The sequence below is a fragment of the Rhinatrema bivittatum genome, chromosome 9, assembly GCF_901001135.1.
Source record: "Rhinatrema bivittatum chromosome 9, aRhiBiv1.1, whole genome shotgun sequence".
NCBI lineage: Eukaryota > Metazoa > Chordata > Amphibia > Gymnophiona > Rhinatrematidae > Rhinatrema > Rhinatrema bivittatum.
In genome coordinates this window covers 41,724,424-41,740,803 of record NC_042623.1, presented here as the reverse complement: position 1 = coordinate 41,740,803, position 16,380 = coordinate 41,724,424, and the positions used below count along the sequence as shown (strand labels likewise).

General features: G+C 46.1%; 1 protein-coding gene across 2 annotated transcripts in view; it reads left to right on the top strand.

Annotated features, from left to right (window-relative positions):
- The window catches only part of FBXL13 (F-box and leucine rich repeat protein 13), a 310,049-nt gene that overhangs the window by 79,432 nt on the left and 214,237 nt on the right, over positions 1-16,380 (top strand). For both annotated transcript variants that reach the window (XM_029617147.1, XM_029617148.1), the window contains exons 8-9: positions 2,965-3,060; positions 7,123-7,258. In XM_029617147.1, the coding sequence (XP_029473007.1) occupies positions 2,965-3,060; positions 7,123-7,258 (232 nt within the window). The remainder of the gene's footprint in view (positions 1-2,964; positions 3,061-7,122; positions 7,259-16,380) is intronic.

Below are 16,380 nucleotides of genomic sequence, written 5' to 3'. Positions count from 1 at the left end.
TTATACAGGAAAGCTATACATTGTTAAAGAAGCTAACATGGTATATTTATTATATCTAATTTGTATCAAGTTAACTGCAAACAGTTATTTGTAGACTGATGCTACCTAAAATATTACTTTCACTATAAAGATTACAACTAACAAAGGTTTGGTGGGAAGAAGGGGGCAGTAGAAAGTTTCAGCTGGTATCATTAAGATTCTTTGCTATTCTGATTTTATTTTTCAGGCGATATTATTAAAGTGTTTGAAGCATCCTCTGCTTAACCCTTCCTATCATTATGAATGGTGCTGCTGGAATGACCCTTATCTGCTGTTGCATTTGGGGCTCTATACTTACAAATTTCTGAACAACATAAAAACATAAAATTGCCATACTGGGTCAGACTAAAGATCCATCATGCCCAGTTAAAGTAGCCTCCATAGCTACTTTATTATGTTCTGTCACACAAAACACGTAAAGGTAGATATTCAGAAAAGTTAGCTGGATAAACATGTTTGGTTAAATTAGCTGGAATATTCAGTGACACAGTAGTGCTGCTGAATATTCTCAGATAACTTTGAGTTATCCAGATAAGTTTAAGTTACCTGACTAAGGGGGTAATTTATCAAAGTGCTGTATGGTGTTTTTGCATGTGTTAAGCAGAGAGACAGAGAGAGACTAGCCATAATGCCCTCATACTAGGTAGGTATTTATACCTCTATATGAGGCCCACATAGTTACTCGAGGTGGGGTTTAGGTAGGAGTGTAGGGGTTAGGGGCCACTTTGACATTCAGAGTGAGACATACGAACATCCTCTGCTTAACCCTTCCTATCATTATGAATGGTGCTGCTGGAATGACCCTCTCCTTCTGGGTCCCATTTTCCTCGGGGGTCATAGCAAGGCGAGGTTTGGCTGAGAAGTTATTTGCCAGAGTAAGCACTTCTTGCAAGGCTGACTGGCTATGGACTGACTGTGGACGGATGCCCTCTCCTGGGCAGACTGGCTGCGGACATGCGCCCACTTCTGAGCAGACTGGCTGTGGACAGGCGCCCCCTACTGGGCTGTTGGGCTGGCTGCATCTGCTGGACTGGCTGGAACAAAGCTGGAACCTTTTGCACTGTAGAAAGGTAGATTAGATTAGATCTTGGAAGAAGACTTCAAGGAATAAATCTTCCCATGGTCTTTGTTAGTTTTTCTTTCTCCATCTTAGCTTGTTTTAGTTGTATGCTTGCAGGATTATGTAAAACAGTTCTCTTGATTGTAACACTTTTCCCAAATTTACAGATATGGAGTTTACATTTACTAAAATGTACAGCTGTAAAGATAAATTGCATTTTCTGCACATTTCTTTTTTTGTAGTAGAAACCCACTGCTTAGTGCTTACCTTCTTGTTGTTAGGGCTAACTGGGATTTTGTATCTGTAAAATAAGGGCCTCCCAGTTCGCTCCAATTAAGGAGCGGACTGAGAGGAAACTTCCCTACCCCCTACCTAACCTCCCTTCCCCTTCCTGCCCCCTATCCTATCTACCCCAGATTTTTTTTTTTTACCTTTTGCTCCTCAACAGGAGCAGTAGCAAGTTGTGCATGCCGGCACAGTGCCAGCGCACGCTTCCCCGGCACAGCAGCAAATAGCCGCTGTACCGGCTGCCTCCAGCCCCGCCCCTCCCTGCCCCTTGGACCGCCCCTTTTGCTGGGCCTGGCACGTATTCACATACCGGGGTTTATGCGCGTGGCTGGGCCCGTTTGAAAATTGGCCTGGTGTGTGTAAGGCCCGGCCAAGCGCGTAAATCCCAGGATTTACGTGCGCCCATGATTTAAAACCTGCCCGAATGTTCCTGCCTAAGGTGGTGACGGACTTACATCTTAACCAGTCAATAATCATACCAACATTTTTTCCCAGTCCTCATGCTCACTAAGGTGAACAAGCCCTGCACAGTTTAGACTGCAAAAGAGCTTAACCTTCTACCTTAACCTTCTGTGTGGAGCGGACATAATCCCATAGACAGTCCACCTGCTTTTTGTTTCTTTTGACCAGAACAGGCTGAGAATCGACGTTGCCAAATGGGCAGTATCCATTTGGCTAGCAGACTGCATCTTCTTCTGTTATGCCCAGGCAGGATTGCATCTAGTGGGTCGTGTTAAGTCTCACTCTGTTTGAGCCATACCAGTGTTGGTGACCCAGTTGCGAGCAGTCCCTATGTAGGAGATCTGCAAAGCTGCAATGAGGAGTTCCATCCAGTCATTCTCATCACGTTACTGTATGGACAGGGGTGGCCAACGTGACATCAGGTTTGGCCAGTCTGTCACGTTTGAAGTTTAGAACCAAACTCTGTTCCCACCTAGGGCCCATTGTTTTTGTTCAGGCAGACCCCCACATAGGCTATATGCATATTCAAAAAAGACTTGTTGCCAACAAAAACATTATTTTTGGTGCCCATTGGCACCTATTGTTCCCACTTTTTTGATGGAGGGCTGCCTGTAGCTAGGGATACACTCATGGTGAGGACTGCCCTCCTCCCCAGGAAATTGGGTCTCTAGTTTGTAGGTTTTTCTTATAATTCTGTTATTAAACTGAAGGAACCCCATGTGGACGCTTGGTATAATGCATGTTCAGAGAAGCTCAGTCAATATTCTAGAAACTCTGACATAAGTTTTCCATGCTGGGCTCCTTTGTATGATGTCACCCATTTGTGAGGACTGGCATCCTGCTGTCCTCAGAAAACATCTGTTACAGGTAAGCAACTCTGCTTTATTCTTTCCCCTTACAATTTTAGGTTCTTTTTGAATTACTAGTCTCTAGTTTGCATAAAATTGTCATGTAAAGAAAAGCCCTGTCCAGGTATTGCATATTCTGGAGGCCCCAGATCGGGGAGAGGGGCACTGAAATACTTTGACTTGGTCTGCTTCTTTGCTTATTAGACTTTTTGTTTTCCTTTGCACCTTTTTTTTGACTACAAATATTTCTGTTTATTTTTAACCTAGATCTTCAGCTATATCAATATTGTTGACCTGGCCAGGTGTGCTCAAGTTTGCCGATCCTGGAAGATTCTAACTCAGACAAGCTCTCTGTGGAGTAGTGTATGTAAGATGACCTAAAATTATAAAATAGTGGCGTCATTTTAAACTGTGTTAAGCTGCGTCCCGTGGGCTGTCATGGTTCCCGGGTAGGTGTGTCAAATAAACAGGCCAGAATCAGGAGCAGTATTCATATAGATCTCTGCTTGGGAGCTCCTTGCTACTGAACTTTCCATTGCAGAATTGTTCTTGCAGTTTCAAGTACCTTTCTCTGTTCAAGTTGCTCTGCCCTTGGAATGAGTGCATTGAAACAAAAGCAACACGGCCCTCGAGGTAAGGGGATTGGCCGAAGCCAAGCTAAAAGGGGTTGCCAAGAACAGGAAGCTGTTCACAGCACTAGAAGGCTACCCCAGCTCTCTTATGCAAGTGAGCGTACCCCTGCTGTGGTGAAACTCTTGCCTTCTTTCCTAGTTTACCTGGCTTTGTTCCAGTTGCCTTGCCTGGTTTCCAATCTACCTTACTGTGCTCCTGTTGTTTTGCATGGTTACTAGTCTGTCTTGTCTTCTTCCAATTGCCTTGTCTTAGCCTTGCCCCCTCCCTCACTTCGGTTGCAATCCTGCCTAGTTTCCATTTTGCCTTACCTAGTTTCCAGTATGTCAAGCTACAGGTGCAGCTCCTTGTTTCAGCTGCTGGAGAGTTTCTGGCCTGCCAAGCTGCAGCTCCCTGTTACTGTTTATCAGGCCGATACAGTAAGGAGCGGTAGGAAGAGCTGCGTTAGTGCCGGGCGCACCCGCGTTTGCCGCATGCACAGTCCGGCTCACCTACGGCTCGATACTGTATTAAAATCGCATGCAAATTCAAGCTGCGTCCAACATGCGTCCATGAAGCGCAATCCATTTTACTGTATAGGCGCTTTATACAGCGCCTATACAGTATCCTGGGTGCACTGGTACCTGTCATTTCAAATGACATTTGAAATGACAGGCACCAGGAAGTGGATCCCAACTTTAACCAAAGAAAACCTAAAAACCTAAAATCCCCTCCTCCCGAAGCGACTGGACATGTAAAATATGTGAATAAGTGTAACCAACTTACTTTTTGTTTCTTTTTCAGCCCTTTCAGCCTTCTCTGCCGTCCTCCGGAGGGAGCAGCCGGTGGGGGCAGCCGGCAGCGAAAGCGGCTTCCAGCAGCCCCCGCCGGCGAAGACGGACGAACGCAAGCCCGTAGTGCACAGGTGCTCAAGCCATGTGCTTTCGCTGGCTTGAGCGCCCGTGCACTACGGGCGTGCGTTCGTCCGTCTTCGCCGGCGGGGGCTGCTGGAAGCCGCTTTCGCTGCCGGCTGCCCCCACCGGCTGCTCCCTCCGGAGGACGGCAGAGAAGGCTGAAAAAGAAACAAAAAGTAAGTTGGTTACACTTATTCACATATTTTACATGTCCAGTCGCTTCGGGAGGAGGGGATTTTAGGTTTTTAGGTTTTCTTTTGGGGGAAAGTTTGCATTCTACCATTACCCCTGCCTCTAACGCAGGGGTAGGGGTAGGCAGTAAATTAGCAGGTTAAACGCGTGGCTAAACTGCAGGTTAAAAAGGCGATAGTCGGGGCGTGCGTTACTGAATGGGGGGGAATAGCTAATCCGATCGTTTACATCTCATATACATGCCGCGGGCGGAAAGGGGTACCCGTTGATTTAAAGAAGCGGTAAGGATGGGTTAAAAGGGATAGTGAATCGCGGGTTGGGCTAACACGGCCAAATTGTGAGTAGAAAGCGGGTTAGAAGCAGGGTAACCGCGGCCGCACTTTACTGTATCGGACTGTATATTTGTTACACATGCTTCCATTGACACTCTGTCAAAGATGCATTTGCTGCACATGCTCACCAGTTAAAAACTAGGAATGTGCTCTCATTATTAAACAACAGGAAAATCATATTTGTTATTTCATTATTTTTATTTTCCATTTGAAATGACACAGAATACATCAGTTTCCTCTAGTGGCTTGGAGAGCAAAGCACAGGTCTTCCTTCCAACCAGATCCCCATATCGAGATCCAGAAAGGGCTGACCCTGACAGAGAGTCATTCTGGACTTTCTGCTTAAAACCCTGATATAGCTCTTAAAGTGTCCAATCACAGTAAGGGAAAGAGGAATCCCAGGAGCCTTAGCCTATCTCTGCTCTATGAGCAACCTTATCACAGTACACAGGGGTCAAAGGTTTCTCTAGCCAAAAATTTCCAATATATTTTTTCATTAAAATGCTCATTTTTCATCTGGTTCACATTTGTGTATTTTTCCTACAGTTTTTATTTAGGAAGGGCGATTTTCATAATCCCCACAGTGCTTGCACATGGGCGTGTAGCCCAGTTTTCAAAAGGAAACTCCCCAGGGAGTTTCCCTTTGAAAATCCCACAGCAGGATGGTGCCACAGGGAGTCTACATCTGCATACCTTGCAGGTGCAAAGTACATGGGGTAAAATCATGAGGGGATTTAAAAATGAAATTTCTGTTCATACTTTACTTGGCCTGCCCTAACCTTTTCCTCAGGGCTACAGCTTGCTCCTCCGAGGAAAGTACACACACTATGGACAGCTGGGGCAGAAGATTTCCCTGTGTATTGAAAACTAGACATGAAGGTGGAAACAGCAAAGGGAGAAGGGGGATGTTAAGATTAATAAAGAATTGAGAAGCAGTGCAGGGAGAGAGGAACCCCTGGTGTGCCCAGACACGTTGAGTTCTTGCTGAGTCTTGAGCTTTCTCCTGAAAATGTTTCTTTCATGCGGTGCCTGGCTTTAATCATAAATTACACTACACAGACACACATATACATTTTTTGCTAGATGTAACAAAGGGCCTATCAAGTTTTACCTATCCAGATGTTTACCTGTGTCAGTCAGCCTGATCCCATGAATCTCCCATCATAAGTCGTGACTGATTAATTGCCTAGCCCTTAAATACAGCTGCTCTGCAAGCAGAAACTCTTAATTATATCACTGACACAAAACTTGGCACCCTCTGGAATTTTATGAGACTTGCAAACTTCCCTTTCTTGTAGTTTGTTAAGGAATCTAGCACCTGGACATGCTAACAACCTTGACATTCACATGTTGACTACTGGTTATCAGGTAACAAAAGCCTGCCTTTGAAAGTACTATTCAAGAAGATAAGACAATCTTCAAGCGAGGAAAGAAAGATTTTGTAGCAAAGTAAAATAAAGTAAAATAAAGTAAATCCTCTATGTTTCCTCTTTGGACCTCAATGGAGACAACATAGGAGGTGGTTTACAATTGCACCAATCAGTGCTACACATAATATAAAATCAACATCAAGAATTACAGACAAACTCAATACAATAAAAACACACTAAAGAAACTGAGTCTCTGGAGTTTTACCCGGAGACTCAGGGAAATTGTATTAATTGTTGGGTCTCCAGAGGAACACTAGAAAGCCCCAGACCTGTCTGTTTATTGCTTCAGCCATGCTCCCTTCTCAATAAGCCTGCAGGGAAGAGGAAGTGAGGGGTGAACCTGGAACAGACTGTGCAGGCAGTATTTGAGGAGAAACAGGAGAGATTCTGCAAAAGACGCAACTCAGTTTGCAGCTGTGATTCCAGGACTTGGGGCTCAACTGAGGATAGAGGGAGAGTACAGAAGTCAGGGGGCTGTGACCTGAAGGGGATGGGAGAGAGTGCTGGGATCAGGGAGGAAAGAAGAGGAAGAATGCTGGGATCAACCCTGAAGAGGGGAAAAGTGATGGTGGGGAGACAGCGAGAGAGTGTGAATTTGTGTGGGGGATGTGTGTGGAAGAGAGAATGCCGATATGCATTATTCCTTTCCTCCCTCTCCCCACAAAAGTTCCAAGATTGCCACTTCCTCCAGATGACAAATCAGGGTGGCCATTGGCACTAAAAACCTAGAGCCTAGAGTTTTCAGCCAATAAGGCCTTCTTGGCCCAGCCACACTGCCTATTGGCCCTTGTCTACTGCATCATTGCAGACACTACTTAATGTCTGGTCACATTCTGGGAAAAAGAAATATAGTACAAGGAAACGCTTACATCTGTACTCTACTTGCATATAAGAACAGCGTACTTATTACCCTGTGGATAACCTGCATGCATTTGTTCATGTCTTTAGATCGATTTCTCTGCCGTGAGGCAGAAGATCCAGGACAAAACAGTGGTGAATATTTTGCAGAAATGCCGTCCCTACGTGATCCGTGTAAACTTTCGATGCTGTTCGTCTCTTTGTTGGCCTAGCTTTAAACGTATCAGTAAGTTTTATTGTTCTTCTTTCGCTTTATTTTCTTCTTTTACTTTTATACTCTTTCATGGATTCCAACAGTAGTTTGATTTACCTAGCCGCCACTTTGTGCAGTTCTCAAATTTATTCCAGTATACGTGAATGTCATTTTTAACATGCAGTGCTATGTCTGGAGGCATGCTTTACTGTGTACCTGTGCTCCATAGATTTGTGAATATGTTATTTAATCATCAGGATTTTGTGGAAGCCACCAAGTATCTGTAGGATAACATAGCATGGAATATGTGTAAATACTTACTAATTAAACCCATAACATGGAAAAAATGGCAAGCAGTACAGTATTCGAGAAAATTGTGAGATGATTGTATTCAAAGTGGCTTCTTTCAGACTGCTCGGTGTGCCAGTACTTCCCAAAGGAACACTTTCCTGAAGTAGACTAGAGAAAGACTTGGTGTCCATTTAAGTTCAGTGGATTTGATATCTTTTTTTTTCTGCCATATGACCTGCTTGGAAATTAGCATCAGTAGTGTAGCCAATTTAAAACAAAAATAGTCATATATAGTTATCATAGTCTGCAGTCATTTTATTGTTCTGTCTCTGAAAAGCAGATTCTTACATTAATAGCTCTTTATTTATTTAAAAAAGAAGTCAGGGAAAAAATTCATGGGATCTCCAATAGAGCACACATTTTTATTTTGGGACAGGGGTCAGGGGAATACAAACAGTAATATTCTATTTCTCTTTCTCTCTGTCAGGTAGCCGGCCTCGAAAGGCCTTGCATTCTGTTACGTAACGGGTGTTTAGTGTGCCCTTAGGCCTCAGCCCGACTCCAGACGGATCCAGGACTGAACCGAGGGTTGATGGCGTGTTCCAGCATGGTTGAAGGGCTTACCCTCTGCCAAGCCTGCAGGCTCCCAAAGCCAACAACATGATGATGTTGGAATGTGAATGGTCCTCCGACCATTCCGAGCCCTTTCGGACCTGCCGCTTAGATCGGCATGGAGCAGCAGGCCTGGCCTGAGTTCGAGGGCAGACGGGCCTTGACACGAAGACATGACACCAGGGTCGATGCAACGGCATCGCAGACGAAGGCATGACACCAAGGCTGATGCGGACAGCATCAGAAACGAGGGCTGGCACAAGACATGACACCAAGGTAGCTGAAGACAAGACACTAAGGCTGATGCGAAGACATCACGGACCAATGGTCGATGCAATGGCATCCCGGACATGGGTCGATGCGACGACATCAGTAACAAGACGTTGACATGATACCAAGATTGATGCAATGGCATCCAGGACGAGACGAAGAACTTGACAAAGTCCAGACGAGACAAGAAGCTGGGCGGAAGGACATTGGCACTGTCTCTCAGGGCGCCTTTCACAGTCCACCCGCGGGACTGGTCGCGGACCACCCTGTCCCACTGCGTGCCCTACACAGCCCGAGGAGGCTGGTCACGGACCACGCTGAGAACGGGACGAGCGCAGGGAAGAATCCAGCCGAGGTAGAACTTCGACAACGGAGCCATAAGTCATCCGGAGCTCCGCAAAGTCTGGCAGGACATGACGGCTCAGGAGCACAGGACACCAGTCCACCTGTAGGCTTCTCCACGCTCGGGAAAGATGTCATCCGAGAGAGCACGACCTGACAGGACCAAAAGGCTCAGGAGCGCTGAAGCAAACACCAAGAAGGGCAGAACATCAAAGAACCTGGGACATCAGGAAGTAGAAGATCAAGACGAGTCACCAGGACACCTGGACAAGGACCTCAGGCACGAACATGACGTGACATGAAGAGACAAAACGAAGAGGAGCTCCATGAAGAAGACCTGATGGAGCTCTGGCAGGCAGGAGCCTCCAGAGTGAAGTAACTCCGAAGCAAGGCGAAGACTGAAGTAACGGAGCAGCCCTTTATAGGGCTGGAGCAGGAAATCCAATCTTAGGTGGGGTCAGCCACACTTCTTGTGGCTGGACCTTTAAATTCTGTGAAGAGGCGAGGCCGTGCGCCTAGAGGGAAGCAGGAAACTTGTGCAGGACCACGGACAGTGGCCTGCACCGACGTCCTCGACGCAGGAGGCAGGGCTGGCCTGAGAAGCAGGCCTCGATGACGGCAGCGGCTCCAGCCGCTGCAGAAGGCCCCGAGGGCAGCTCCAGCCGCTACTTGAGCCCGGGGATGCGGCCTCCGCGCGCGAAGATCACGTGCCACCGGCGGCGGCTCCCAGCCGCAAAGATGGTAGGATGTCTGTGGCTCCGGCAGCGGTGAAGACAGAGCGGGCAGGGTGGCCTCTGGGCCGCAGGAGGAAACTTAAGTCCGCGGTTCCAGCCGCACGGCAAGGCCCGACATCGGCGGCGTCTGTGCCGTGTCGGGTGAAGACAGCAAACGGTGAGCAGTGCCTGCTCGTGGGGAACCCGTGGGCAGGGGCCATGACAGTACCCCCTCCTCAAAGACCCCCTCCTCAAACCTCCTCTCAACAATCCAAGGAAAAGGGTATCAGTCCATACCGGATGGAGGTATTCGAGGGTCCAAAAAATGGAAGCTGGTATATCCAGGGACAGCATGAAACAGAGCAAGGACAGTAGAAACACAGAACACAAGAAGACAACGACGAGAGACCAAAGAGCACGAGACCGACAGAAGACGAGACCGAGGGAACACGAGACCGAACGAGCGGTGACCGAGCGAACACGAGACCGAGCGAACGGTGACCAAGCGAACGGAGACTGCGCGAACGGTGACCGCGCGAACAGTGACCGTGCGACCGACAATACAAAAAACACAAAAGAGGGAGCAAGGGAACGGAGAGCAAGGGAGCAGAGAGCAAAGAGCAAGGGAGCGGAGAGCGAGCAAGCAAGGAGCAAGAGAGAGGAAAGTGAAAGAGCGAGTCGCGAGAGAGCTAAAAGCGAGGGAAGGAGAACGAGGGAACGAAACACAGGAGCGAGGAGTCGGGAAACACTCAACCGGGAAGCAACAAGCGGAAAACAAAACAAACAATGAACAAACAGAAAACAGGACAAACAAGCAACAACAAAGACCAAACAAGAAGCACCAAGAAACACCAAGAAGACCTGGGGGAGGGAACCCAGGGTGGGCAAGCAAAGCCAGCAACACCAGTAGGGGTGCAGGCGCCTCCTGCAGGTTGTAAAGACCCCAAACTGGCCAACATGACAAAAAAGTCTGGATGCAGGCGCCTCCTGCAGGTTGTTACAAAAAGAAATCCAGACAGCTGGCGCCTCCAGCAGGTCGTGGCAATGGCAAAGCTGGCGCCTCCAGCAGGTTGGTTAAAAATATCCTGAAAAAACATTTTCTGTCCCATAACCAGTCCAGGAACAAACAAGCTCTGGAACAAGGTGGATCCATCGGCAGAGCACCACTGTCGGGCACATGGCCTTGCATTCTGTCAGATAGCCGGCCTCGAAAGGCCTTGCATTCTGTTACATAATGGGGTGTTTAGTGTGCCCTTGGGCCTCAGCCCGACCCCAGACGGATCCAGGACCGAACCGAGGGTTGACGGCGTGTTCCAGCATGGCTGACGGGCTTACCCTCTGCCAGGCCTGCAAGCTCCCAAAGCCAACAACATGATGATATTGGAATGAGAAGCAGGCCTCGATGACGGCAGCAGCTCCAGCCGCTGCAGGAGGCCCCAGGGGTGGCTCCAGCCGCTACTCGAGCCCGGGGATGCGGCCTCTGTGCTGCGAAGATCACGTGCCGCCGGCGGCGGCTCCCAGCCACCAAGATGGTAGGAAGTCCGTGGCTCTGGCCGCGGTGAAGACAGAGCAGGCAGGGCGGCCTCCGGGCCGCAGGAGGAAACTTAAGTCCGCGGCTCCAGCCGCACGGCAAGGCCCGACGTCAGTGGCGTCCGTGCCGCGTCGGGTGAAGACAGCAAACGGTGAGCAGTGCCTGCTCGCGGGGAACCCGCGAGCAGGGGCCATGACACTCTTGTCTATATGGAGACTTCAGTCCCAGCTCTTGCAATGTCATATACAACAGGGAAATCATTATTTTCTTATTTACTCTTGCTCATTACTCAAAATTTTAGTGATGGCTTATAGCCAGTTTAAACAGCTTATAATACAGTATGCAAACATCATTGTCAAAACAATAACCATGATCATTGATCTCAATAATAGTCAACTGAGCTTGCTCAGGATCTTCCCAGATGTTATAGAAGCAAACAGGGCAGGCCCTATGGAGGTTAGGGAGCTAGGTACAAATGCATCATCATGGAGCCTCTTCTCAGGGAGAGGGGAACATGTCTGAGAAGGAGGCCATGCGTCCTGTCAGCGCCTTCTACACACATACATGAATCAGTGACCCAATCCAATATTTTTGCATCCAAAATGGCAAGCATGGGGTCCCATTAAACAAAGGGGTAGGGGCAATCACCTTACTCCCATCTCTTTAAGACTGTCCCTGAAACCAAGGTTAACTTTTTTGACTGACTGAGCTTTTAGTCGGAGCGGCCTCGGAGAGAACTTTCCTTCCACCCCCCTGCACCTTCCCCTCCCTTCCCCTACCTAACCCCCCCCCCCCCCCCCCCGGCCCTATCTAAACCCCCCCTAGTCTTGCTGGGCAGACTGGATGGACCTATTGGTCTTCTTCTGCCGTCATTTCTATATTTCTGTGTTTCTATATAACTGGGTTTAAAAAAAATGTGGATAAGTTCCTAGAGGAGAGGTACTATTAATCAATAAGGAATAGTAGCTTGGGATCTATTTGATGTTTGGGTACTTGCTAAGAACTTGTAAATTGGATTGGCCACTGTTGGAAACAGGATGCTGGGCTTGATGGACCCTTGGTCTGACCCAGTATGGTATATTTTATATTCTTATGTTCTACCTAAGTGATCAATAGTGAGATTTCATGCCACCTTGGAAATTAAATTAAAAAAATAAATAAATGGAAACTTTGGAGTAGATTTATAAATCTACGCGCATGCGTACTTTTGTTCACACACCAGGCACAAAGAAAAGTACGCTGGATTTTATAAAATCCGGGGTCGGTGCGCGCAAGGGGGTACACATTTGTGCACCTTGCGCGCGCCGAGCCCTGCGCGCGCTGCCTGTTACCTCCGAGGCTGTTCCGAAATTGGAGCGGCCTCAGAGGGAACTTTCCTTCCACCCCCCTGCACCTTCCCCTCCCTTCCCCTACCTAACCCACCCCCCCGGCCCTATCTAAACCCCCCCTACCTTTATTCGAAAAGTTGCGCCTGCCTCTGGACAGTAGTAACTTACGTGCGCCGGCTGTCTGCTGGCGCGGCAGGCCCCGACACAGGCCGCTGTGTCGGGGCACTCGGCCACGCCCCCGGACTGCCCACACGCCCCTGAGATGACACCACGCCCCCTGGCCACGCCCCAGACCGCCCCTTTTTGCAAGCCCCGGGACTTACGCATGTCCCGGGGCTTGTGCGCGCCGCCGAGCTTATCAAAATAGGCTCGGCGTGCACAGGGGCGTTTTTAAAAGGGTTACTCGCGTACCTTATGCACGTAACCCTTTTAAAATCCGGCTCTTTGTTTTTGGCAGTTCCAGTTTTCAAGTTATTTTGTAATTAGACTTTTTTTTTTTTTTTTAGCAATAACTGATTTTGGCATGTTAAAGCCAAGCAGAGCCAATATATATCATAACCTGTCATATATATCATAACCTGTCATACTATGTAAATTTCATCCAGTTTCCTTGGCAGATTTCTTTTAGAACTTCATGTCTGTGTTACACTGACTATAATCATTAATTTGCACTTCTGTTTACTCGGTGTTACAAAGCATAGCCTTACCATAGCCAATTCGTATCCTCTTTTTCCCAGGCTTTCTTTGCCTTAGGTTACAGTTTTAAAGATATTTTTACTATGTGTTATAATTGGATCAGTACATGTCATCACTTTTATGCATATTAAGGTAAAGTTTAAAAGCCTGATGCATGCTGAAATTAGTGGATGTACAAATACGTTGAGCCAGCATGCGCTGAGCAGATTTTAAAAGCCGGCCGGATACACACATACTTGCTGCTGCTGCGCGCACAAATCAAAATAAAAAAAAAAGGCCGGGGCGTGGGCAGGGCACGGGCATTCCAGGATTTAACTATGAAATTTGTGCGTAAAGACTTATGCGCACGGCGGGTTCCCCTGCTGCATAATTTTATTTCTGCTACGGATGACGTGTAAGTAGCAAAATGAAATACTATAAGGCAAATCAGCAGGGCTTTAAAGCTCAGGGCTAACAGGGGCAAGGGAGGCTATTAAACTAGGGAGGTTTGGAAGTTCTATCCCTTAACTGAGTGAACTGGGAAAATGACCAATGGCATCGGCACGCATGGCTATTAAAATTCCCCCACTTGCGTGGTAGCAGCAGCATTTGTGCGCACAGGTTCGTGTCCACTTAAAATTGCATGTATATGTGCTGTTTTATAATATGTGCCTATATATGCTCATTTGTAATAAAATGGCCACGTCCCTGGGTGCGGGCCAATGAACATGTGCACATGTGCGCCCACACTCTAGTTTAAAAGTTACTGTTTAGATTTATGGTCATCCCATTGGTCCCATGTTTCACTTGTATGCATGTTCGGTCACCAAAAGATACAGTAATCTTTTGATTTTCAACTTTTTGTCAAACAGCTGGAAATATTCAAAGGTGATTGATCAAAAACTTTGAAATGGCCTCTTGAATTTTTCCTTTTTAAAGTATGTTGGCTTCCACATATACGTTTTTTGTGTTAAACACACTGCCACTGTCACTGCAGCAAAGAAGTATCTGCTGCAAGCAAAAATCAATTTCTTCACAACTGATTAAAATTTAGGGATGTGCTCTCATTATTAAATGATGGGAAATCACAATATTTCTTGTTTAATTATTTTAATTTCCCACCCTAAATGACAAACAAAATTGCAAATGTTTCGTTTTGTTATAGCACAATAGATATCACCCTCACTAGGATTGTCAAAATTACCCAACTCTCATTTTAGTTCACGTATTGGAGCCTACTGCAAGAGGATATTTATTTAGATTTCATTTTATGTTTTAAGCTGAACCTCCTAGCAAAGCAAGTTCAAGGGTTGCAAAACAAGGACTCAGCTGCAAAGTCTACATCATAAATCATGAGCAAAGATTCAAAATTAAATCCTCCGTGCATTATCTGCCAGCTCCACCTTCTTCCTGCTCTGCCTCTTTGCAACATGGGTAGATTTAGCACAAGTCCTCTTACTTGCAAAGGAGAGGCCAATTTTCAACCAGCAGTTCACTTACCCGGGTAAAATTGTCCTTCTTTGGATCAACCAGTTCTAAGGAGCATTCAACCAGTTCTACGGAGCATTCAACAACAAACTATTTCAAGAAATAATTTACATATTATGACAAAGGTTATAGTGCTGAGTTGCATGAAACTCTTGGGCCAAGCAGGTAGTTTTTCCACTCTGCAGTAGATATAATTATTGGAGCTTGCTCTTTTATTTATTTTATTTATTTAGTGCTTTTTTATACCGACATTCATGATACAGATCATATCGTATCGGTTTACAAAGAACAAGGGGGAAATAACGTTAACATAAACACTAGAATAGCGGAAAGTTACAACAAAACAGGGGTACTCAAACTGGGAGGAGGAGGAGCCAGTGGCAGAGGTAACTCGGAACTAAACAAAAAATCAGTTATAATAACGGTAGTGGGGTGCATTGACTAGGGGGCTCTGGAGTGTGACTGTGGCTGAGGAGGTCCCAGATTAAGGGAAGGCTTGTTGAAATGTCAGTAGACAGGGTTCTTGTCTGAGGTCAGGGGGCATAGCATTCCAGATGGTTGGCGCCGCTGTCGAGAAGGCTCGTTCTTTGGTGGCTGATTGGATTGTGGATTTGGCTGGGGGGGGGGGGGGATTTAGCAATCCCCTGTAGGCTTCTCTGATGGGTCTTGAAGAGGTGTGAAGTGTGAGTGGGTATTGGATATCGATAGGGGTCCAGTTGTAAATGGTTTTGTGAATGATAGTGAGACACTTGTGTAAGATTGTAAAGCTTACAGGGAGCCAGTGCAAATTTTTGAGGATGGATGTGATGTGGTCTTTTCTATTGGAATTTGTTAAGATTCTAGCGGCCGAGTTTTGAAGCATCTGAAGAGGTCTGGTGGAAGAGGCGGGAAGACCTAGTAGAATAGAATTGCAATAGTCTAATTTGGAAAATATAATGGCCTGGAGTACTGATCTGAAGTCCTGAAAGTGTAGAAGCGGTTTGAGTCTTTTTAGCACCTGAAGTTTGAAGAAGCTATTTCTATTTATTTTAAATAAATAAATAGAAAAAAAATTAGACTGGAGAGGTATGCACTAAGCAAGAACCAGTGCATTAAGTCTGAGAGAAACCATGTTGAAGATATAAAAAAAGCCCTTGAGAAAGGACATTATTCAGTCCGAAACACAGCACTGTGTCGGGCAAGGAGATCGTAATACATGGGCAAGGAATTCAACAGCATTTAACAGAGAGTTTGGAATGAACATGAAGATCGCAACACCATGAGAATTGGAATATAAGATAAGTTAAAGTTCTCATAGAGCATGGACGTATAACATAAGTTCAGGAGTTAATACATATTTTAATATCATGGGTGATGAAGCACAGAAAAATATAAAAAAATTATTCAAGGTGATAACACTGACCTATGATTATAAATAAGGCAGAGTGAAAAAATTGCTGAGAAGCATAACACAATGATGCCTATTATGATGGTCAAGATCTCTAGCGTTCCAAGTTTCGTTAAGACGGGAAAGTAGTCATTACTATATAGTATTCATTAGACCGACTATTCCCACACAAAAAAAAAGGGGCTGTGCAGCACCAGAAGTTATAGAGTTCATAGTATTCTGACATTGTTTACCAGTCTTCTGTTATAACAAGTTATATTCATCTTATTATAGGGCCTATTTACTAAAGAGCATTAATACTAATGCAGGAATATTTACATTAAAGAGGCATCAATGCACACTGAGTTTCTATTTACTTTTACATGTTTTTTCCCATGAATGCTGATTTTTTTGTGCTAAAATTTAAATGAGCTGATTAATATGCTCAGTTATGCTATTTAAATTCCGTGCAGATCATGTTACACAAAAATTTACATTAATGCCATCCTTGATTCAAAACTTTACACCTCTAAACAAGC